The sequence below is a fragment of the Scyliorhinus canicula genome, chromosome 1 (genome assembly GCF_902713615.1).
Source record: "Scyliorhinus canicula chromosome 1, sScyCan1.1, whole genome shotgun sequence".
NCBI lineage: Eukaryota > Metazoa > Chordata > Chondrichthyes > Carcharhiniformes > Scyliorhinidae > Scyliorhinus > Scyliorhinus canicula.
The window spans coordinates 296,084,843-296,110,693 of record NC_052146.1 but is presented as its reverse complement, the minus strand read 5'-3'; the positions used below and the strand labels follow the sequence as shown (position 1 = coordinate 296,110,693).

The window sequence follows — 25,851 nt, the reverse complement described above, 5'->3', positions numbered from 1 at the left end:
GCTTGAGCGTTCCGCACACCCCTCACAGACCCAGCATTATACTCCCCTCCCAAGTGAGGACACCCGTTATGGGGTTGCTGAACCCCACCCCTTTCATGCATCCCCCCCTTCATTTATGATGCCCCTTCCTAGCCGCCCTTCACCCTCCCTTTCATGGGCATGGTCCCCCTCAGGCTCTGGCCCATGCCAAGCTGGCACCCTGGCACTTCCAACCTGGTACCCTGGCAGCATCAGGTTGGCCCTGCCACAGCATCAAGGTCCGGCCCTGCCCTGTCCTCAACCACCTGGTGGCTAAAGTGGCCTCTCAGACCCCCAGATGGCCATCATACTGGTCTTCGCTTATGGAGACCAGTACTAATTGGCACCCGATTGAGGCTTCGCCAGTGCAGCTGATGACTGCCCGGCACCGGGACAATGTAGCCCAAAGCAGACTGCGGATATTTAAATGAGCCCAATGGCTTTTAAATATGATTATCTGGATCACCCCCAGTGAGGGCGTAATCCAGACCGCGGTGGGTACCGCAAGTCCCTTGCGGATTTGTATCCGGTACAACGCCAGATTTGGACCTCTCTAGTGATGCTCCAGTCGCAACGTGGTGGGAAAACCACGCCTCATATTTCCATGTCCCATGTCAGCTGCCAACTTTGAAATTATACAGTTTACCCAAGTCCAGGTCATTAAGGTATATAACAAAAGAGCAGTGGTGTTAATATTGACCACTAGGGGACATCACTGTACACTTCCCTCCTGACATGGGAAAAAAAGCTGTTCACCATTATTCTCCGCCTTCAGTTCACCCCATCTTAGAATCATAGAATTTACACTGCAGAAGGTGGCCATTCAGCCCATCAAGTCTGCACCGGCCCTTGGAAAGAGCACTCGACTTAAGCCCTCCTTAAGGAGATCAGGGATTATGGGGAGAAGGTAGAAGAATGGGGATGAGAAAATATCAGCCACGATTGAATGGCGGAGCAGACTCGATGGGCCGAGTGGCCTAATTCTGTTCCTCCGTCTTATGGTCCTTGGCTCTTTATGTGCTACTTTGTCAAACATCTTTTGAAAATTGCAGGAGTACTCCTGTTTATTTCCTTTCTTCCTATTTCTTTATGTTGGTTTTATTGTTTTGGTCTGTGGACCCATGGTTGAGATGTGGCTTTGGGCAGGAGACTCTGAGTTGGAGCAGTCTGCTTGTCAGTGCACTGTGTTCTTGTAATAACCTGTACAGGACATATGGGTGGGATGATTGTTTTCCCCGTGCTCCTTGAGGAGCACAAGCTCCCCCGCTAGGGGCAGGGTAGTTTACCCCTACTTGGATAAAAGGCCAGCCAGTCTGGAATCGACCGACAGGAGAGAGTACCTGGTGAGGTTCTACCAGCACTCATGTATATAATTGTTGCAAAATAAATGTCGGTTACATTTAACTTACTTTGGACTTTGGACTCCCCGTGCCTTATTAAAGTTCCCAGGTTTTATTTTTGGATAGGGAGAGGCCAGACTCCTCCGCACCGAGTGGATCTTAGGAACCAGGTTTGGAAGGAGTCGGATCAATTGGTTAAGTGGCAACTGGTGGATTGGCCAGGGACAACGTTCTGCCTGACAACAGTCAGAAGTGTTTACACCTTGGAAGCGAAAGAGAAGGTCTCTCTCTTATGCTTGCTGAAGTGAAAGAACTGCTCTGTTGTTCTGAAAGCAGCGAGTGCCCTTTGCACTCTTTGCAAAGCATCCTTTGCCGTGAACCTGAAATGATGCTGAGTCTGCAGAGAAGGTAAGCAACCTTGCCAGAGAAAACCATCTCAAGCCTGGAAGGAAGAAGTATCAAAACTAAATCCAGAACTTCAGAAAGACATTGACTGAAAGTCATTGCAGTGCATCAGAGATCCTTATCCTGTATGTTATTAATATTTTCTTTCTCTTTCCACCAAGCTTTCCCGTCGTTTGTCAGTGTGTGTATAGACAGTGGGGGTAGTTAGGAATGAGGGGTGATTTTCTGTCCGTTAAATTTTTTAAAAGGTTGCTTGCATTCTAGTTACAAACCTGCTTGCAGTCTATTGGGTTCAGCCAAAGACCTCGGGTATTTTAAATAAAATCTAATTTCAACTGTGTTGCGACTCCAGGCAAGTGCGGCTGGAATTGACTGCACACTAGCCCAAGGTGTTGTGACAAAATCCATGCCAAACATCGTTTTTAAAGTCCATATACACAACATCAACCACACTATCTTCATCAGCCCTCTCCACTACTACATTATAGAACTTGATTGAAGTTAGTCAAGCATGTCTTTTACAAATCTGTGCTGATTCCCATTTATCCATCTATATTTTTTCCAAAAGCCATATAATGTTCTCCTGGATTATCATCTCTATATGGCTAGGTTTGGGTGGGATTGTTTCTCTTTATATATTGTTGGGGATTTTCTTTTGTATGTTGAAAATGAAGAAAATTTGTTAAATTAAAATAAATATTTTGGAAAAAGTAGTCTTGTTCATTGCTGTCAGATCTGGAGAATGTCACCAGGACTCAAACAGCACATACCACTAATTGCCTGCACTTAAACTGCATCTGAGCAAAGCAATTCCGCTTTTAGAAGGGATGGGGAAACAGGTTTGTGCGGACGTGCTTTTGTTTTATTGTTCTACCCGATTTCAACGGAATGCCAAAAGTAAATGCCAAATAGTCACATCTTTCGATGACTCATGAACAGGTTTGGTTGATATTTTGTTGGTTGACTTTTTCAAAGCATGATTAATTCCCAGCTTATTCTTCAGATTTTTTGAATAAATCCACATCCGATAAAATTAAACCCATCAGTTATACCTTCAGAAAACAAGAGTTCACATGAGAATATTAAAAATTTGCCTCTGCAACATTTGGCTCATGAAAGGGCCACATGCTCCTCTTCCCCCACCAGTCAAGGTATCGTTGCTCCTCCGCTCACAGGCCCAAAGAGAACATAAAGAGGTTTCTGACCCTTGCCCATCTTAGCCTCAGCACCTCCTCTCGCCCCCAACGTTCTTTCTGTTCTTAACCACTCACTGTTGCCACTGCTCCCAGGTATTAGCTCCAAACATGTAGCTCCAAACCTGAATGCAAGCTGCTCTTCCGTTGGATCTTGTCACCACTCCTACAATCATTCTTCTGCCTCATTAAATATCAGTCAGCTTCTCTCCAATTCCCCCCCTCCAAGTGAAGGCCAGAACAAGTAACGCCTTACAAAAAGATCTGGGTTAGGTGAGACGGCAGCAAGGTTGGGGAGTTGCCTGGCAGGTTTCAGGCTGGGTGGTGTCCATCATGTTTTTAGTTCGTCATCAAGACCAGGCTAAAGACTCAGCTTCTCACCACTGATCCACTGCCACATTCTGTTAACTCATGTCTGGGGGAGGTAGGATTTTTATAAGCCCTTGGGAAAAGATTTAACATATGTCACGGTTCTGGTTTAAGGCAAAACAACCTGTTACGTTCAGCATTTCTCTAGTTGCAATACATTTTCCATGTCGGAAGTACTTGGTAGAATCTTTATCAATAAGTGCCATTATTATCCATGCATTAGTGAATCGGCAGAAATCCTCTTCCGTTTACATGGCAGGCAGGATATGAATCAGAATTCTCTTGTTCCATTGGCATGTGTCATTGAGGCATAATGCTTTGTACAATTTGAAAAATGTGACATTGTGCAACATTATGAGGCCTTTAGCATCATGAAAGGTTATGGTGAAGGAGGTGGTGTCTAAATTGGCCATCAATATAAGGTCGTCACTAGAAATTGAATGGCGAGTTCAGAAAAATACTTCTTTAACCAAAGACTGGTAAGAATTTGGAACTTACTACTACAGGGATGTAGTTCAGGTGAATGGTAGAGGTACATTGAAGGGAAAGCTAGAGAAGTACATGAGGGAAAAGAACAGCAGGTTATCCTAATACAGTTAAATGAATGGAGCATAAACACTGGACAGGTTGGGCCAAATGGACTGTTTCTGAGCTGTAAATTGTATGTTATTCGATGTAGTAATAAGACGTGGATTGGTAGAGGCTAAAGCCTACTTATGAACTGAAAATACATTTTGTGCCTGACATGGATTTGGTTTTGGACTCAGTCTGAATAACATGTAATTTGTGTCTTTGAGCTTCGATGTCAAAAAACACGAGGGGGCAATTCACCCCACCAAGATTGACACTGATATTCAACAGCACTTTGCCATTTTTTCGGGCCTTCGGGAGTTTCTCCCGGTCGAGATGACATGTCGGCACTTTTCCTGCACTAGAGCGGAGCTTGCCAGCAGGACTGGCTCCCAATATTTTGAACGGCTGCCCCGATCTTTACACCCCTGTTTCAGGATCCTCCCATCATACACCCCAACCTCTTCTGGTCCCCTAAACCACCACCCCCCTCACCTCCCCTCTCATGGGCATGGCCCCCAGACCCCTGGCAGTGCCAACTTGGCATCCAAACACCTCAGCACTGCCATCTTGGAACTGCCAGTCTGGCTCCCAAGCAGTGGCACCCAGGCATCCTGGCAGTGCTTGGGCAGAGATGGGCATCTTGAGCCAAGATGCCCAGGTGCCAGGGGGAGTCCCAAAGTACTATCCTGCCCTGTCCTCAACCATCCAGGAGACTCAGGGGGCCAATTGGTCTACTCCTGCTGCTAGTTCTTATGTTCTAATGGCCTGTGAGACCCCCCCCCCCCCACCCCCCCATCATCATGCCTGGTCCACATTTGTGGAAACCAGTACTAAACAGCACCCGGTCAAGGATTTGCAGGCGCTGCTGTTGCAGGCTGAAGCCCGATTTGGGGCTCTCCCGGGACTCACCCGTTGCGCCTGGCTCTGTGTCGGCCCAATGCAGTGGCTGAACCACGCCCAAGATTGAGGAACAAATGGAAAACCTGATTGAGGAGTTCAGGGCAAGGGGTTTGATGGTGAGAGGAGGATATGTCTGGAAACATAATCTACAAACCCAGTCAGCAAGCAACATTATCTGTAAACTGAGTCAGAAGGCAACAGTTTATAAGCTACTCAGCTCTGGTGTGTATTTTATATTGTCTCCGCTATTGGACGTATTACTCACAATAATTAGGCAATAAAATACCGCATCCTCCAAATGCCAACTGTGCAAACATCTAGTTTACTTTGAAACTTTGGGGGGGGGGGGGGGGGGGGGGCAATATGCGTATCTCAAACAATTTTTCAAAATATCAATTATCATGTTAAAAATGGTACAGGCGAGACCTGAAATGAATGAATTAAAGCAAACAAAAAGCAAATAAGTGATTCTTACCCATTGAGGGAAATAATGCTGAGGCTCAAAATATTTTCCAACGTGTACGTGTTTTTTGTAATTCCCCAAGTCAGCCTGCAATGCATAGGCTGCAAGCAGAAAATAGACTTCCTCTTTGCTTGTGCACCTCGAACTTAAAACTTGTTCTTTTAGCTGGCAATAGTAGAAATGCCTTGCCTTCTTGTCACTGCAGGGATATGGAGAATTCCACAAGAGTTAGGAAAGAAACAAAACTGCTGCTGATGTAAGTAACAGGCGTTCTGTTGTATTTCACGCGGTATCGCAACCTGGCTCATGAAAGCTGCGTGGATCAGAGCCTTGCAGAACAGGAAGGTTCTAGAAACCCAGACAATGCTGCACTGCGAAAACCGATCCCAGTTAGAACAGTGACAGAAGCCCTATGCTTGCGAAAATATCAGAGGGTGGAGAGGGAAATCAGTTGGAGATATCCAAATGCAATAGCAGCTAAACAGTACAGAACACTTGAAATTATCTTTATTTAAAACAGCAAGCTGGTGGTAAAATAAAGCGCAACATCATTGGCCTGGGCCTTCCCGGTCGTTCCCATTGGCAGGATCCCGCCGTGGGTTCGAACAATGGGAAACCCCATTGACAGCAGTTGCGGGGCTGGAAGATCCGACTGCAGAACAATGTCAAGAGGACTTCACCACCACAAAACACGTCGCCGGGGGAAAAGGAGGGGGCAGAATACCCAGCCCGGTGTTCAATTCGTAGGAACTACTTGTTTGAAAATCAGAACTCAGCAGTGGTCAAGAGAATCCGTTTTCAGTGCAGGCGTGCCTTCTATTTTTCTCTGAGAATTATTTTACCTCCACCTTACTTATTTTGAAGATAAGCAAACGTAAGCATCACGATGTTGAACAGTCAGGCGGTAAATGTAGGTTTATTATTAACAGTGGATAACAGCAAATTACTGCGGATGCTGGAATCTGAAACAGAAGAGAAAATGCTGGAAAATCTCAGCAAGTCTGGCAGCATCTGTAGGGAGAGAAAAGAGCTAAAGTTTCGAGTCCGATGACTCTTTGCCAAAGCTGAGAAAAAGAGTCAATGCTTTGACAAAGAGTCATCGGCCTCGAAACGTTAGCTCTTTTCTCTCCCTACAGATGCTGCCAGACCTGCTGAGATTTTCCAGCATTTTCTCTTCCGTTTATTATTACCAGCCTCCCTTATTTTCCGATCAGATTAAATTATTCAGCAATTTTATTCTTTTTTTTTAAACAAAGTTTGACCCATGGAAAGTGTTCTATGGAAATGGTTACTGAATAGATATGCTTACTTCATTTTACATTCGACTACTGAACAGGAACTCTGTACCTTATTACTTTTCCATTTTCAACATAGTACTGCACCCTTAAACAAACGACGAATGGAGCGCCGAACATTTCATTCTGTTAGAAAAGGAAAAGGCGATGAAATAAGCAGATGGCATCATCTCCGGGCTCCCAGCCGCGAGTTTCTCGGTGTCACGCTGTTCATTGGCGGCGGGATTCCCCACTCCCACCGCTTGTCAATGGGATTTCCCATTGAAGCCACCCCACATGCCAGGAAACCCATGGGCAGGGGTGCGCTCCCAGTGGGAAAAGGGAATCCCATCGGCCAGAGAATTCCAGCCTACATATTTCTGCCCAAAATTAAACTCCAATTTTAGCCTAACCGCATGGGAGGGAATGTTGCAAGTTCGGGTCAGAAGCCATTTTGCACAGCTACCCGACGTACCTGCCACTGACTTCAATTTATAGCTCTAGTTCTAAATTCCCGGTTTGATTTGAAGTAACCTTCTCCATTACAAACTTACAACTCTCATTTATATTAGTGCCGCTACCATTAGCAAAACATCCCAAAGTGCATCACAACAGGAGGATCAGCAGTAGGAGGAAAGTGGTCAAAGTGCTTTTGAAGTTGTTGAGTTTCAAACTGGACTGTAGATTACCCAAATTAATTGAACATAATATACTTATAGTCTTAGAGCAGACAGAGGAGATTTTCATCCCATTAATCCACATTGTGGGTCGGTTAGCTCAGTTGGCTAGATGACAAGAATCTGTGCAGAATGATGCCAACCGCATGGATTCAATCCCCATATTGGATTTGTCCCACTTGTGCAGAGTGATGCCTCTCGTCGCCTCTCAGCCTTTTGGCTAAGATCAAGCATCAGTTCAAGCCCACGATGAGGTGCAATGCCTTTTCTTGTCAGTTTGGATCTGGTATGTCTCTCTTGTGGAGACATGAATTGGCTTCAGTTTGAATTTGGATTGGTTTTTGGAGCAAGCAATGAGACGGATTGAGGGTTTGCCCCGTCCACCCATTGGCTTTGTAACTTTAAGGATGGGCTAAAAAAATTATTTAAAAAAAAAAGAGTGGTGCCTATCAAGCTACATATAACTTATTATCTCTCTCTAATGGAGGGAGATAGCGAGGATCCTTTGTCTACTATGGCTAATTACTGTTTGCACACATGTTCCACATTTTAAAAAGATTTCACCTATTATGCCACTAATTTCTCACTAGCGGAAGTGTTTTAGTACACACTATTTGAGTTGCAAAATAAAAACACAAAATCCAAAAATATTTGTTATTCTATAATCAGCAAAACGCAGGAACTCGAAGTGGGTTATCCGAAAGACCCAAAAGGTTACAGTTACTGCACTTGTATTCCAACATCATCCACTGTATTTTCCTTTTATAATAAATAAAACTTACTTTGCTAATTTCCTTCTTCCATTCCTTGGGAAAATATTTAGTGAGCTTCTGTTCCAAGTCTATGAAAATATGTTCATTGTCTAAAAATATAAAAATAACACTTCAGTTATGCTCGGAGAGTGATTGAGAGAAGGGCAGCCAGCCCATCCCAAGCTGTAGTGTAGCTTAACATTTTGTCGTTAAAGAAGAAACAGAGAATATTTTATAAATAACAGGCTTTCCAAAACGCTCGATAATCTGGCTCAGCATTTATGCCTCTTGCAACTGAATATTCTTGAGTCTGAGTCACGTGCGATGAATGGACTTCTCAACTAAGGCAGCAGGGCTGTTGGCAACTGAATACTGTTATAGGTAGTAGTGGAGAGAAAGAAAACCCTCAACCCTTCTCTGTTACTCAAGACGTTCTCATTTAATCCCAGTTTACAAGCCTTTTTAAACCCCTTACTCAATCCTCTTGCCCAGTAGGTTTGAAAGCCTTCTTCTTAATCCCAACACAGTTCTATTTGTACTTAACTACATCAGCTTCGATTACCCATACTCACTGTTGGTTACGCTCAGCAACAGTTCCTTAAATACTTAATTGTCTACAATAGATTCATGTAGCAGAAAAAATACTTCTATTTTAAAATGTAACGATTACACATCACTCTTTTTGCATACTCTTGAGTTCCACTGATTTTAGAAATTTCTAAATCCTAAATTCTCCTTTTCACAAATAACGCATCCAGGAACCACTCTGGTGTTTCACGATTAAATTATAAGCCCTGTCTAGCACTCCTCAGACAGGTGCTCATCTCATTTTTCTCATGTTCTTTTCCCAGTGACAGTCCAGGTAATCATAAATACTCCACAATTAACATTCTGGTCTTGCAACAGGCTTCATTTCCAGAATATTGTGCAGCATGTCCCGCGGCCTGCTTTTGTTTACTGGCCTTGAGCATCATCTGTCAACAGGAGATCCTTTATGCCTAATCTTCCTGGTGACAGTTTTTCAATTGGTTTCCCTATAGCCCGAGGCAGATACTTAAATTTTTTAATAAAACAGTCAAAATTGGAAAGGACTGTCACAGGCAAACTCAGAGAAACGCACAATTAAGCATACTTCCAATTTGAACACCGATGCACAGAACCCTTCCCACTCACTTCAAATTATTCAGAATTCCAGATTCCACTAACAACCTAAAATTTATTATAATATTAATAATAATCATCATCATCTTTATTATTGTCACAAGTAGGCTTACATTAACACTGCAATGAAGTTGCTGTGAAAATCCCCTAGTCACCACATTCCGGCGCCTGTTCGGGTACACTGAGGGAGAATTCAGAATGTCCAATTCACCTAACAAGCACGTCTTTCAGGACTTGTGGGGGGAAACCGGAGCACCTGGAGGAAACTCACGGAGACACGGGGAGAACGTGCAGACTCCGCACAGTGACCCAAGCCGGGAATCAAACCTGGGACTCTGGAGCTGTGAAACAACAGTGCTAACCACTGTGCTGCCGTGCTGCCCTTTGATCCAGACAGAGCAACAATTTTCAATTACCCGCATATCAATTTACAAGTTGTGAAACACACGTGCCAGTCATTCACGGAACATTTTATGACAAGGCAAAATTTTGCACAATTACAAATTTTTATTTAAATAATTCAAAAGAAACAATCTTAACAAAGTTTGCGATCAGTGCATAGAACCTTTCAGCAATTTGCTTCTCTCTGAATTTAACTCTTCTTCAGCCATAAACTCACTGAAAGACTGACAAATGTGAGCAGGCAAATCCCAATTGATTGAGTGTGAATCTCTCACTTTCCATTAATACTGAACAAGAAGCCAGACTCAAACATATTTTAAATCCATCTCTCAGTTATCAAAAGTCACATCACGCTTCTTGTACCACCCTTACCACCCCACCTCCAGCTGTTACTGTAAATATTTAACAGATTAATTGATAGCATCATTGGCGTCTTTTGCGATTGATACATGGAAAGTTTAAATTTATTAAAGCACCTGATCCACAGAACAAGCAAGGTCCCAGGTTTGATTTCTGATCTGTACCAAGTTAACAGATCTCGTTCCAGCTATTAGAGGCTGGAACCAACCTCATTATGTGCTGGAGCAAGAGAACAGGAGATGGGAGAAACAAAAACAAAAAAAATCAGCCAGTGTGCCTGATCCCAATCACCATCTACTGATCTTCACTGTAAAAGGGAGAGGACAATTGTATCACCCAAGGTTGGGATTAGGCTAGTCTCTGATGGCCCTGTGATCAAATGCTTGGGCTGGTGCAGAAAGGGCAGCTCTTCGACTGGGACCACTAAAAGGTTATCAAAGCTTATTGAGCTCTCCCCTGCAAAGGGTTATCACCTTCAGGAGGCAGATAATTGAAACTGGAGGTGGGGGGTCACTATCTTAAAGCAGCTTGATCTATGACTCTATTCATCTCCCCTGATTAAAGGAATTCCATCTACATTCCAGACTTAATGAACATATCACTGGGCTTCATACTTGTGGTGAATTATTACATGGATAAAAATAACTTGTTTTGATAATTGCTGTTCATTCAGTTTAGCTTTTAAATGCTAACAATTTTAATGGCTATAAATTGCAGATTTGACAACATTGTCATTAAGTACTCCCTGATAGACTGATATTAGTACTTTGCAGCCCTGCATCCCTAATGCAAGAAGATTCTGTATCCAAAATGTTGTGTTTTTATTTCCCCACAGAGTCTTCTCCCTTCGCCTGATGCAATAAATACTGCATTCCCAAAAGGGGGATGTTTGGTTATAACGTGCCTAGTTAAGGCAGCAAGAAGCTGTGTCCTGCTGTACACCTGATAGCCAGGTGGTGAAGGGAGAATCCAAAGCCAGTCTTTACTTGGAATATATTTATGCACTGAGTAAAACATTACAGGTATGTATGTATCTCTCTGCTGCCACTCACCACTTATGTCAGTAGGTTTCTCTTTACATGTGCTCAAGTAACTATCCAATCAATGCCCTACACTTGTATGTACTTAACTTCAATTGATACAATTACCTAGAGAGATCCCAAGGACACTTCCTGGTTCGTACACAGTGTGGAAAGGGGGGAGGGAAGGTGGAGGACCTCCTCGTGAGCCTGCTCCTAGGCCTGGCGAAACTTGCCATTAACAGGTCCAGGCAGTGGGCGACTGAGGGAATCGTCCTGCTGGACTGGCGGCCCCTCTTCTGGGGCTTTGTTCACAGCCGGGTGTTCCTGGAGCAGGAGCACGCAGTGTTCATGGGCACCATCGAGTCTTCCATGCCCAGTGGGCACCGGAGGGGCTGGAGTGCTTTATCGACCGCTTTAATCACATTTTGATTTGATGTTTGGCAAGTTTCCGTTGCTCTTTGTTTTGTTTGGGAAGTGTCCCTACCAGGAGCGGCTCCTTTTAATTTGTCCCTTTTAGTATGTTGAGTTGATTAACACCAAATCAGGACACTCCCTGGTTTGTATCACATAACAATCTTGACTGGGGAGGGAGTAGCAATGTCAGAATAAATCTCGATGCACACGAGTTAGAGAAGATTATAAAAAACAGCCAGAGTTCCTGTTGCTGATAGTTATCCAACATGGAGCCCTGCTGGAGGTACGTGAATGGACATTGGAGAGTACAAGATCTGGATCAACTGCAATGTCCCCAATAGGAAATTGTATAGGCTCAGAAATGCAGAATGGCAACTCAAAACTCTGTACTGGTACTGTACACCTCAGTAAGTGGTCCCACAAAAGGAAGTAACATTTATGGTTATATATTTAATCATGGCATGTATGCTTTAAATTTAGAAAATTGGGAATTTAGGAACATGTCTATTCAGTCCCTATTCCACTATTTTATTAGATTATGGCTGATCTGTATCTTAATTCCATTTACCTGCCAAGATTCCATATCTCTCAATATCCTAAACATAACAATAATCGATCAAGCTCAGCTTTGAAGTCTTCAGTCAACCCCAGCTACAACAGGTTTTTCGGAGAACCGTGTTCTGGATTCACAATGCCATTGAGTGGAGAAATGCTTCCTTTCTTGAACTCACAAAGCCTATGCACTGAGTGGACAGGGCATCTGCTTAATCCATCTGCTTACTTGCTCCAAAAGACAATTCAAATTCAAATTGAACCCAATTCATGGCCCCCAGAAGAAGAACATACTAGATCCAAGCTGTAAGCATTGCACCTGATCTCACGCTTAATCTTAGCCAAAAGGCTGAGAAAGTGGTTTCACCCCTGACATCACCCCTGAACACCCCTTGTTATGTCACTTGTTCTGGAGTCCACCATCCGGAGGAAATAGGTTTTCTCCATCTACACTAATAAATCCTTTAGTCATCTTAAACTACTCAATTAGATCACAATACCCAAAAGAATACAATCCCTACGATACACAACCTGGTCATTATAATCGAAACCCAGTTTCATTAGAACAGACAGTACATTCGGCCCATCGAGTCTGCACCGACCCACTTCAGCCCTCACTTCCACCCTATCCCCATAACCCAATAACCCCTCCTAGCCTTTTGGACACCAAGGGCAATTTAGCATGGCCAATCCACCTATCCTGCGGGTCTTTGGACTGTGGGAGGAAACCTTAGCACCCAGAGGAAACCGATACAGACAAGTTGAGAAATTTTTTGACTCTACACAGTGACCCAGCAGGGAATCGAACCTGGGACCCTGGCGGTGAAGCCTCAGTGCTAGCCACTTGTGCTACCATGCTTTTAGTGAATCTACACTGCTCCCTGTCCAAATCTAGTATATCCTTCCTGAAGTGCATTCCCAGACTAAATTCTGTACTCTGGATGCCTTATACAATACTTTAGAAATGACTTGTGGCCACCAAGCACTTGCTTGTCAGAAGTATTTGATGACTGCACCTTATCCCAATCTGGTGGTGAGGAGTATTGAACATGAAATTGTTAACCCTTTGTCTCCTTTACAGTAAACATATTGTTACAGATACAATAATCTTGACAAATACGTGAATAGAATGGGAATAGAGGGATATGAACAAGGTTTGAGGTTAGACGGGCAGGCTTGGAGGGCTGAAGGGCCTGTTCCTGTGCTGTACCTTTCTTTGTTCTTTGAATTTGGATGTGATATTAGCCTGAATGGTATGCCTTGGAGCCTGATTATTTTATTTTCTTCTTAATAAGTAAAGTCCCATAGAAAAATAAATCATTAGATTAATCGTAGACATTACAGATAAATCAAGCAACAGTGTTACCACAAACGATCAAAATAAGACAAGCGTTTGGCAAGAATCATCTCTTGGCCAATCCATTTACTGGAGGTCATCTTATTTCCTCGAAAAACTGTTTAAAATATTGAATTCCAGCTTACTTTGTACCATACTCAGACCAAAGAAGTGACCATCCCTGATCTTCAACGTATCGCAAACTTGGTCGTAAAGGTCCTGACCTGTAGCTTTTACCTGCAAATGAACAAAAAAGTCAGAACAAGAGGGGCACAGCACAAAGCATTTTAAACAAGCAACATAGTCCGAATATCACGCTGCAGGAGGTACTCACAGCAAGTGAGTACCTGGGGGCTTTGTTCACGGCCGGGTATCCCTGGCCATGAACAAAACAGTGTAATTGCCCAGGAACTTGATAAACAGCGAAGGCAAAGTTAATAATGCACACCGCCAATCAGCAGTGCAAATCCTGAGCAATCCTGGCCACTAGCAGAGTTTCTACTTTTCATAGAATTTACAGTGCAGAAGGAGGCCATTCGGCCCATCGAGTCTGCACCGGCTCTTGGAAAGAGCACCCTACCCAAGGTCAACACCTCCACCCTATCTCCATAACCCAGTAACCCCACCCAACACGTAGGGCAATTTTGGACGCTAAGGGCAATTTATCATGGCCAATCCACCTAACCCGCACATCTTTGGACTGTGGGAGGAAACCGGAGCACCCGGAGGAAACCCACGCACACACGGGGATGATGTGCAGACTCCGCACAGACAGGGACCCAAGCCGGAATAGAACCTGGGACCCTGGAGCTGTGAAGCATTTGTGCTATCCACAATGCTACCGTGCTGCCCCTGAAGGCAGTTTTTGTTACCGTATGATGCGAGAAATGAATTATAGAACATAGAACATACAGTGCACAGGAAGCCATTCAGCCCATCGAGTCTGCACCGACCCACTTAAGCCCTCACTTCCACCCTATCCCCATAATCCAATAACCCCTCCTAACCTTTTTGGACACTAAGGGCAATTTAGCATGGCCAATCCACCTAACCTGCACGTCTTTTGACTGTGGGAGGAAACCGGAGCACCCGGAGGAAACCCACGCAGACACAGGAAGAACGTGCAGACTCCGCACAGACAGTGACCCAGCAGGGAACTGAACCTGGGACCCTGGCGCCGTGAAGCCACAGTGCTAGCCATGTGTGCTACCGTGCTGCCCCTTTCTGTGCTATGTAATCAGCATTGCACTAATTAGATTTGTTCAGAATTTTACTTGCACAAGATCAACTGCGAACTAAATGTAACATATCTGGTGAATTTTCCGATATTTTTTCAAATTGGAGAGAATCCCGCTGATGGCGTCAGCGGGAAAAGCCACTGTTTATTAAGCCTCTTTAACAACAATATTTTTCTCCCACGAGTTTCACACCCCACCCGTCTGCCCCCTGATTTGCTCACCCCACCATGATTTAATGGCTGCGATTAGTGGGGCTTACCATTTAAATGCCTCCCCAGAACTTGTTCAAAGTCCAATCGGGGGGGGATGGCTGCCAGAAAGACTGCAGCACGTTTCACTGAGGGAGCTATCAGCAAGCTTCTGGGTGGGGTCTCTCAATCGGGCAGACGTCCTGCCAGCAAGGTCACCAAACCCACCTGGGAGGCCATGGCCGCAACTGTGAGAACAAGCACACTCCAAAATAGGATGGGGCTACAGTATCGTAGAAAGAGTGAATGATCTTCTTCATGCGGCCAGGGTAAGTCAGCTTCTCACGTGTCATGCAGCACCCCTCAACATACCCCTCACACATCCACAGTGATCTCACTCCCAGCCACCTCACAGGGCCACAACACTTGTCCTCTCGACATCTCCCCTTCTCATTATCCACCCAGTAGCTCCTCACATCCCTGCTCCCACTCGCCTCCCACGCATGCCAGACATCATTACTACCTGACCTGGCAAGACGCCCAGCTACACTCTTCCCATTTGTCTTATTGGAGGACAAACACGAGCACAACTGGTGTGAGCAGGCACAGCCAGCCAGACTGATGACAGAGCTCAAGACCCATACCCCCTTCGAGAACGAGCCTTTGAACTTTCTGGCGAGGAGCAGGACCAGACGTGTGCAGAAGGTGAAGGGACGGAAGACACAAGTAAGAACCCTTAACACCATGGTGTGAGACTCACATGAGTGACCTTTTTCCTGTCACTCACTAATGTCATCTCCCTTCTATTGCAATAAGCCGACGAGCCCAGACCACAGGCCCGAGAAGCTCCGAGGGAGACATCTTGGAGACAAGCATTGAAAAGGTGTCACAACTGCTTTTTCTCACCCCCCACCAACGCAGATTCCCACACCTCAATGGGAGTACGTAGTAGGCAGGCTTCTGGGTCACTCACTGGTGAAGATCCACAACAGGTCGAGGTAGGAACGGCCCAGTGATCCGGCACTCCGAGGGATGGCGGAAGCAAGGACTCCGCTGAACCCCAGTCTGATAACGTGTCCCTGGGTACGATCATCCCAGAGCTGCTAGAGCTACAAAGGAAGAGTTGCGAGCATCAGGAAGGGATGACAGCATCCCCACTCAGACTGCAAGGCCAACTGGAGGAGTTACATCTCAGTCTGTCTGAGGAGATGGTGCCATCACTCCGACGCAACAAACCAATACAGCGAGTGTGGCGTCCCCAGTGGAGACACTGGTGCAGAACGTGCACTCCATGGCGAAAGATGTCCACTCCACGATTCAGTTCATGACCTCAAAGTCAATCAGTGTCTCCCGACTCTTGCGGAATTTTGCACCCACATTTGCCGCTCACAAATAACGTGGGCTCAAAATTCCGCCAAACATTTATAAAAGGACAGCAATTTGGCTAACTATTCTGAACAGTAGAATTGGAGGATGAGGTTGGTGGGCCGTCAAGCAGAATCCTGTTACATTTGAATTGTTTTTTTAGTAGTTACTGTCTAACGTCAAGAGCTAGCAACAGATGAGGTGTTGAGAGTAATAATCTGCAGCCTTTAAGTGTCTTCAGACTTAACAGATTGTCATGGGAATGTCACTTTAAGAAATGTTTGTCTGCTCAAGTGGCTTTTTAGTTTCGTTTTGAAGAAAAGTTTGGGTGTGTCTGTGTTTTTTTGGTTTTGTTTTAATGTTGGAGCTGAAGCCAGCCAAAGAAGGTGTAATTTCGATCTCTCTGCCATCTGATGGCAGAGACGATTATCTCTAGATCATTTGGTGAATTCAGAGTGATAACTGCTCTCAGTAGAGAATTTAAACCTGATGTGCTTCTGTAAAAAGGATTTTTGTCTTATGGATGTTAAAAGGAAAGTTTAAGGATTACTTAGAGTGTTGTATTCTTTGGGAGGTGTATTTGAATTGATGGGTGCTAAGATGTTCACTGTATATTTCTAAAAAGGTTAACTAAGTTCATAGAAAAATCATAGTTTTGCTTTAAAAATTACTTTTAAATTTCTGCTGCACCACACCTGTAGAGTGGGCCGTGTGCTCCCCAGACCACAATCTAGTAAAATCGTGGGTCAGGTGATCTCCATGATACACTTTGGGGTTCTCTAAACCCTGGCCCATAACAAGATTTATTCCTTCATGGGATGTGGGCATCGCTGGCTAGGCCAGCATTTATTGTCCTCGAGAAGGTGGTGGTCAGCTGCTCTCGTAAACCACTGTAGTCCATTTGGTGGAGCTACACCAACTATGGTGTTGGGAAGGGAGTTCCAAAATTTTGATCCAGCAACAGCAAAGGAAGAGTGATATGTTTCTACGCCAGTTCTTTGAAGAGTAACATGCGCTATGGATAAAGGTGAACCGGTGGATGTACTGTACTTAGATTTCCAGAAGGAAGTTGATGAGTGGCCACACTAAGAGTTACTGTGGGTAAAAAAATCTTATGGTGCAGTGGATGAGTATGGATAGATTCTCCTTGAAGTGAAGAAGGCTGAGAGGAGATTTGATAGAGTTGCATAAAATCACAAAGTCTATAGGGAGAAACTGTTTTGGAAAGATTAGTTATGATTAGCCATCATTCATTGTTAACTTATAAATAAAATGTTTCCATTCAATGTTTCTAATTAAAAAGCAATTAAGTACTTTTGATTCATACTATTTTTGCATAGGGCTTAGATTTTCAAACTCTTCCGCTCAGAATGTGAGAGAGACATTAACCGGGATTTTCTGCCCAGTTTTCCTGTGGCAGGCCATTGCCCACCGGTGGGCTGGTTTAGCTCACTGGGCTAAATCACTGGCTTTGAAAGCAGACCAAGGCAGGCCAGCAGCACAGTTAAATTCCCGTACCAGCCTCCCCAAACAGGCGCCGGAATGTGGCGACTAGGGGCTTTTCACAGTAACTTCACTGAAGCCTACTCGTGACGATAAGCGATTTTCATTTCATTACATTCATTTTACCATCGCGCCAATGTATATGGGTTTTACGTGGTTCACCCACCCCGCCGCCAGGGAACCCACCAAGAAAGAGGGGTTGACTTCAGCAGGACTTGAAGATCCTACCGAATCCAGTTTCTGAAATCAGAATTTAAGTTTTTATTTCAGATTTCCAGCGTCCACAGTATTTTGCTTTTGTTTTACCGAAGGTGTCTTAACTTCCAAATTATTTACTCTTTTACCTGTGCGGGAGAGAAGCACGATCACTCAGCAGGGAAAAACAGAGCCCACATGGGATGAAAAGGAGGGGCACAACGGTATAGTGGTTAGCGCTGCTGCCTCACAGCTCCAGGGTCCCGGGTTCAATTCCGGTCTCAGGTGACTGTCTGTGTGGAGTTTGCACTTTCTCCCCGAGTCTGCGTGGGTTTCCTCCGGATGCTCCGGTTCCCTCCCACAGTCCAAAAGATGTGCAGGTTAGGTGGACTGGCCGTGCTAAATTGCCCTTAGTATCGAAAAAAGGTTAGGTGGAGTTATTGGATTACGGGGATAGGGTGGAAGTGTGGGCTTAAGTAGGGTGCTCTTTCCAAGGATAGGTGCAGACTTGATGGGCCGAATGGCCTCCTTCTACACTGTAAATTCTATGATTCTTTGAAAAGAACGTCACGGGCACAGGAAGCAGAGAGCTTACTTTAACCCTAATATTATTATTATTATTATTATTAATAATTGATTAGGGTCATTCTCTTCTTTCCATTGTATCCTTTTCCCAATCATCCCATCATAGATCATTCCACAATAGGAAGCACAGGCGAGTAATCTCTTTCCAGGTGTCTCCCCCTCCTATTCTGTGAGTTAAAGTGATCTGGGTTTGACCTGTTCTCCTTTTCTGCTGTGTGCAGTGAGCCTGACAAAACAAATGGGAGGAGAGTAGAGGTGGTGGGGCAGGCAATGAGGTGGAGAGAGATAAAATAATTCACTATATGTACAATAATTTGGAAAGCCCATGCCCAAACACAGTGTGGTGCAGCACAGAATTACGCCAAAAAGGCCCAACTGAGGCCCTCCGGGATTTATCCTGATTAGCAAATCAAATGACTAAATGATTGACGATGGGTATTTTTTGTAATTAGTGTCAACATCGAGCACTCCTACATTAGGTAAACTCAATTAGTAACGCTCCCTCTGGCCCCTCCAACAACCTGCCCCATGCCAATATCCAAATAGTAAAGCCCTCCATAGTGCAGCATTGTGAATTGTTCCCTTATATCCTCTCTTTAAACTGAAGCTAAAGTGGCCTGGCTTTTAATTACTTCCCAATTTATTGAGTATGGCTTTAACTGTCAACCAATTTGCAACTTCAAAATGAATATTGTATTGTGTTTAAAGTACTCCCCAAAGTATCCTCCTTCATTCCCATAAAGAAAATAATTACATGTTGCCATCTCTAAAATACTTGTTTACTGGTTTCTGCCATTTCAGCTCTTCCTCCCTCCAGATTCACTTCGGAAACACCAGTTAAGGGGCTATATACATCCCATCCGGTCTCCATTCATTTCCACAGCTGGGGAGTGGATTGGGTTTAGATTGGTCTGCGAACTACGAACTAATCATGAGTTCCCAAACCCTGATCAAAGAAAAAAAGGACAAAGAAAAGTACAGCACAGGAACAGGCCCTTTGGCCCTCCAAGCCTGCACTGACCATGCTGCCCGTCTGAACTGAAACCCCCTACTCTTCCGGGGACCATATCCCTCTATTCCCATCCTATTCATGTATTTGTCAAGACGTCAAGATCTTAGGTCAGGCCAACAGACCAGAATAAATTAGACCACTGCTTTGACCCCACTCTGCACCTATCACTACCTGAGCAACTCAAACTACAAGATCAATGGAATCAGCAAATGAACAGCAGATAATGCTTAAATTTAAGATAGATGTGAGGGACAGAGTACTTTGAACAGAAAATATGCCTTAGGGACTTCTCTTCCTTTACAATGTAACATATTATTTAGTAGCTATTTAGTAGTTTTTTTTTTATTTAGTGAGTGCAAACCCCTGAAGCCAAGAAAGTGATAATCTTCTGGTTTTCTGAGTTTAAGGAAACTAACCCGCTACTTAGTCTCTCGAGGGGACACTTCTGTAATGTGCAGCATTGTTTGTGTCTCTCCACAAGTGCATATGGTCATTGTGCTGAGGTATCAGCGGAGGAGATTGGCTACATAGGGACCCTGGCCTGTGCTGAATCTATTTAGCAAAGACCACTCTCACAGTGGTTGGTCAAAGCCTGCCATTCGACAGATGGGTTTAGTCATAAAAGTATTCGGAAATAGAGGTAGTTTTGTCTTTGCTGGTATTATGAATAAGGTTTAAGTTCAGGTTTAAGCTTAATTTGTCCGTACTTGTGTGACAAGTGTTAAAACTTTAGTTTCGCTACATGTTAAACAACGGTACATGCATGGCTATAGCTTATTGTTTCACTTTAAAAACTTTGTCTGCATTGTAATTAAGGTTTTATGATGTAAAAGCAAATAGAATTTCAAAAATGAAGATGTTGCTGAGCAACCAGATGGGGCAGCAAGAACTTTGAGTTAGTTGTAAGCTAGAGCCTGAAAGGCTGAACACAAAAAAGGGAACTGCAAAAAGCAGATTCCCCAAAAGAACTGAAGCTACAACACCCGCAGGAGAGTAAAGAAATGGGCAGAAAACAGGTCCCAGAAACTAAAGAACAGAAAGTTCCAGAAACCAGGGAATGAAAAGAGGAAAGTCCCAAGAAGATTGAAGTCAAAGGGACAGAGAATCGGAATCTCACCACGGTACTGATCACTGAAGTTAAAGAGAGGAGCAGAGAGGGGATCCTGGTTAAAGACAGAGGTGCGAGGTCCAGACCTGGCAAACTCAACTAGCTATTCCAAACAGACATCCAAAGTAATCGTAATTTTGGTACGCCTTAATACAGTCTCTGAAGCAGTATTGTTGGCGTGGCTGGGTACCTGAGCGATTGGGTGATAGCTGGAATGTACGTGGTGGTCCAGGGCAGAGGAAAAATGAAAGGAGAAGTTGGAATCCTGGGTATGGATCCTTGGCGAAGGCATCCAAGAGAGAGCCGTGTGTGGGAGAGGGAAGTGTGTTCTCCGAGAGTGGGGTTTGGAGATTCTCATGTGGGAGCCAGAGTTCCAGTGAGTCCGGTTGGCTCACAGTGTTACAAGCATCTGGTGGGATTTGATGACAAATACACAGAATCTGAATTGGATGGTATCTGCCACTTGGTTTCAGAGTGTGGTGTATCTGACCTGATTCCGCCTGTTGGTTGACATGGACTGTATACTTACTGAGAACACTGGCATCTAAGATATTTTGTAACTTGTGTAATCTTTATAAATCTGGGTGAAGGAGTAGTGTATTAGTATTAATATTTTAATGTTTAATAAATGTTTTATTCTTTTGTTAAAAGTTAATCCGCAATCTTGCAACTCTGTTCATCGACGTCTCTAAACAAACAAACAAACAATGAGAGGTACGGTCGAGACTGTTCAGTGGTAACATCACCTGGAGTCGGAACACAGGGAGCTAGTTAGTGACTTCCCCTGTTTTCCATTCATTGATAAAAAGGATGTCTGCTGGGAGATGTTGCTCAGCAAAGGTGCTGCGTGTGAGGCATTCAGATGGATGGCAGGCTGTAGGTACGTTGAACAATGACCATGAATAGTTAAGTGAGGTGCAGCTTTGCTAATGAAAGGGAGGTTTACTTCCCGTGTTTGGTGGGCAGGGTGGAGGGAGGGGGGATTGTCCCACAGAAAGAAGAATCAAGGCCGGAATGCCTCGGCCCTTGGTTGACAGCTGGACTCTCTAATCCCACTGGCAGTGCTCCGATTCCCTGTGGTGTGGGGTGACTTCAATGGAAATACCCATTGACAGCGGCGTGAGCAGAGAATCCGGCTGCCAGCAAACAGCCCATCACCTCCTATCGCCTAGAAACACGTGGCTGGGAGGCCGGAGAATCCCACCCCAAGTACTCAGATCTGCCTTAAAGGCAATTACTAATTTAATAGTTGCTTTGAACTGGATTCATGAAAGGCACATCAGCTAACTTTGGACACTTCACGCTACATCATAGAATTTCTATGTGTGAAGGAGTAGTGTATTAGTATTAATGTTTTAATGTTTAATAAATGTTTTATTCTTTTGTTAAAAGTTAATAAGCAATCTTGTAACTCTGTTCATCAACGTCTCTAAACACTGGAGAAGGAGGCCATTTGGCCTATCGAGACTGCTCCAGCCCTTGGAAAAAGCACCCCACCTAAGCTCACACTTCCCCCTATCCCCGCAACCCAGTAATCCCACCTAACCTTTTGGACACTAAGGGCAATTTATCATGGCCAATCCACTTAACCTGCACATCTTTGGACTGTGGGAGGAAACCCGAGCACCCGGAGGAAACCCACACAGACACGGGGAGAACGTGCAGACTCCACACAGACAGTAGTTTCAAGTTCAAAACTAAGATCAAGGACGGCACGGCAGCACAGTAGTTAGCATTGTTGCATCACAGCGCCAGGGTCCCAAGTTCGATTCCTGGCTTGGGTCACTGTGCGAAGCCTGCACGTTCTCCCAGTGTCTGCGTGGGGTTCCTCCGGGTGCTCCAGTTTCCTACCACAAGTCCCGAAAGAAGTGCATGTTTGGTGAATTGGACATTCTAAATTCTCCATCTGTGTACCTGAACAGGCGCCGGAATGTAGAGACTAGGAGATTTTCACAGTAACTTCATTGCAGTGTTAATGGGTGGGATTCTCCGTGAACCGGCGGGGCAGGCCACTCCGGCGTCAAGGAGTCCTCCGCACCTTCAGGGCTTGGCGCCACGCCAACCAGTGCCGAAGGGCTTCCGCCGGCCGGCGCGAGTTGGCACATGCACAGGAGCGCCAGCGTGTGCTGGCGTCATCCCAGCGCATGCGCAGGAGGATTCATCTCCGCGCCGGCCATCGCAGACCGGAACACCAGCCCGCGCGGAGGAATAGAGTGCCTCCACGGCACAGGCCCGCCCGCAGATGGGTGGGCCCCGATCGCGGGCCAGGCCACGATGGGGGAGAATCGGCGGGGGTGGGGCTGCTGCCAACGGCCCCCGACTGGCGGGGTGTGATTCCCGCCCCCGCCAAATCCCCGGCGCTGGAGAATTCGGAAGCCGGCGGGGGCGGGATTCACGCCACCCTCCGGCGATTCTCCGACCCGGCAGGGGGGTCAGAGAATCCCACCCAATGTGCTTACTTGTAACACTAATAAAGATTATTATTAGTTTCTGCTTTGGGAAATGTGAACCTTTTCATACATTTTGTACCTTTTTTTATTCTTTGTGGGTCATGAATTCTTTTTTATGCGGATTTTATATTTGTTCCTGGTAGATGATGGGTTAATTGTAGATGTGAGAGTGTTGTTGCTTGGCTCAGGTTAATCAGAACCAGATGTACAGATGGATTGTTTATGTTTAGGTGGTGACTATGGCTCAAGGCTCGTGACCAGGGGCCCTGAACACAACGGACAATGTAAGCACTGCCAGACAGATAACAAGATCAGAACACAAAAGAGGAAAGACACCTGGTTACAGAGATAAAAGGAAAGGATTCAGAAAAGTTCTTTACCCAGATTCTGAAAATGATAGAGGAATGGAAACAAGAACAAAAGTCACCATTGGTAGCAGCTAGAGTCAGCGGAAAGCAAGAACCGCCTGAACCAGGAGATCGACTGCCTTCTTTTGTGAAGCATAACGTTTGTTACTTATCCGGACACCACTGCATCTAAATCCGATTGTCTGGTCTCTGAACTCTTACAGACTGCTGAATGCTGCGTGTGTATAAAATGCTCCCTGACATAGGAGGTTGCTGATAGATCATAATCAAAAAGTATTTATGAACACCAAGCAATGTACGCAGTATTCATTTCAGATTGCTACAGGTCCAAAGTGATGTAAAAAGGCATAAAAATTTAAATTGGCAAGGCGAAGAATGGGGAAATCCTAGATTTAGTGTTTGCTTGACTTGTACCATGTTACGTTTAGTGATTGAGCTGATGCTGACAATTAAGCAGAGTAATTTCATAGCTGCAAGACTAGTAACTGTTGTAGCATTCAAGTTGAGAACTAAGAATGTGGCCAGTCCAGGGAGACTGGACGCGGAGGAATAGAGTGCCTCCACGGCACAGGCCCGCCCGCAGATGGGTGGGCCCCGATCGCGGGCCAGGCCACCATGGGGGCACCCCCCAGGGCCAGATCCCCACATCCCCCCCCCCCCGGACCCCAGAGGCTCCGATCTTAGCACATACCTACTGTTCTGATCTTTTGACACCCACAAATTGTGTAATGATGTAACTAACATGCCACTACCACACAGTTAACGTTTTCATTAGCGTCAAGAACCAATTCTGAAACATACACTGAATAAGTACAGGTAATAACATTTTTATTTTCATAAATATAGAGTCCCCAATTATTTTTTTCCAATTAAGGGCAATTTAGATCACACTAATCCCAAAAAAAGGAGGGATCCGGTGGAATGTGGGTCGTATAGGCCCATATCACTATTGAACACGGATGTGAAAGTATTGGCTAAGGTGTTGGTGGGGAGGATGGAGGATTGTATCCCGGGGGTGGTTGCAGAAGATCAAATAGGCTTCGTGAAGGGCAGGGAGCTCGCGAATAATATAATTCGCTGTTGAATGTGGTGATGAATCCGTCAAGAGCTTTGGTTCCAGAGGTGGTGGTGTCCATGGACGCAGAGTAAGCATTTGATCGGGTGGAGTGGCGGTACTTGTTCCAAGTTTTGGGAAGGTTTGGGTTTGGGCTGAGATTTGTGGCATGGGTGCAGTTGCTGTATTTGGAGCCAAGGGCGAGGGTGAGGACGAATGATATGAGCTCACGAAGCTTTGACTTACACAGGGGTATGAGGCAGGGGTGCCCGCTGTCGCCGCTGCTGTTTGTGTTGGCAATAGAGCCGTTGGCGATGGCTCTCAGGGGGTCGGCAGAGAGGCAGGGGGTAATGAGGGGACAGAGGGAGCATCGGGTGTCACTCTATGCCGAGGACCTGCTGCTGTATGTTTCGGATCCGTTGGAGAGTATGGGAAGGATTATGGGCCTGTTGGGGAGGTTTGGAGGGTTCTCGGGATACAAGCTGAATGTAGGAAAGCGAGGTATTCCCGGTGAATGAGCTGGCACAGCGGGCTAATTTAGGGGGGATGCCATTTACGGTAGCGAAGGATAGGTTTATGTACTTGGGGATTCAGGTAGCAAGGGAATGGACGGGGCTCCATAAGTGGAACTTAACAAAGCTGGTGGAGGATCTTAAGAGGTGGGATACACTGCACTTAACGTTGGCGGGAAGGGTCCAAGTGGTGAAAATGAATATTCTGCCGAGGTTCTTGTTCATCTTTCAGGCTCTCCCGATCTTTATACCAAAGGCCTTTTTTCGGAAAGTGTACACAATCATCTCTGACTTTGTATGGATGGGGAAGGTGTCAAGGGTGGGTAGGACCCTGCTACAGAGGCAGAGGCAGAGGCAGCAGGGAGGGTTGGCGTTGCCAAATTTGCTTCATTATTATTGGGTGGCAAATGTGGACAAGGTGCGGCGGTGGTGGGAAGGAGAAGGGGTAGAGTGGGTTAGGATGGAGGAGGAATCTTGTAAGGAGTCTAGTTTGAGGGCTATGGTGACGGCAGCATTGCCAATGGCTCTGAGTAGGTATTCAGGGAGCCCAGTGGTGCAGTCCACGGCGAAGATATGGAATCAGCTGAAGAGGCATTTTAGGGTGGAAGGGATGTCGGTGCTAACGCCGCTGTGCGAGAATCATGGGTTTGAGCCAGGGGAGATGGATAGTGTATACAGGAGGTGGAGAGAAGTGGGGCTGGTCAAGGTGAGGATCTGTATTTGGAGGAAGGGTTCACCAGTCTGGAGGAGCTAAGGGAGAGGATAGGGCTGCTGAGGAGTAGTGAGTTCAGGTATCTGCAGGTTAGGGACTTTGCACAAAAGGTCTGGAAGGGGTTCCCTAGATTGCCGGGATACACCCTGCTAGAGTGACTGCTGCGTCCGGATGTGGAAGGGGTGGGAAGAATTGGGGATATACATAAGAGGCTGGGGGAAGCAGAGAGGCGAGCGAGTGGTGAAGATAAAGGAGAAATGGGAAGCGGAGTTGGGAATGGAGATCAATTGGGGAGTATGGAGTGAGGCACTGCGAAGGGTAAACGGGACCTCCTCTTGTGCAAGGATGAG

At 45.4% G+C, this 25,851-nt stretch overlaps 1 protein-coding gene across 2 annotated transcripts in view; it reads right to left on the bottom strand.

The window, feature by feature from the left end:
* Positions 1-25,851, bottom strand: part of zgc:172136 (uncharacterized protein LOC566376 homolog) — an 89,836-nt gene that overhangs the window by 23,870 nt on the left and 40,115 nt on the right. For both annotated transcript variants that reach the window (XM_038815727.1, XM_038815730.1), the window contains exons 3-6: positions 13,358-13,448; positions 7,995-8,074; positions 6,609-6,682; positions 5,274-5,460 (exon numbers count right to left, since the gene is read on the bottom strand). In XM_038815727.1, coding sequence (XP_038671655.1) covers positions 5,274-5,460; positions 6,609-6,682; positions 7,995-8,074; positions 13,358-13,448 — 432 coding nt within the window. The remainder of the gene's footprint in view (positions 1-5,273; positions 5,461-6,608; positions 6,683-7,994; positions 8,075-13,357; positions 13,449-25,851) is intronic.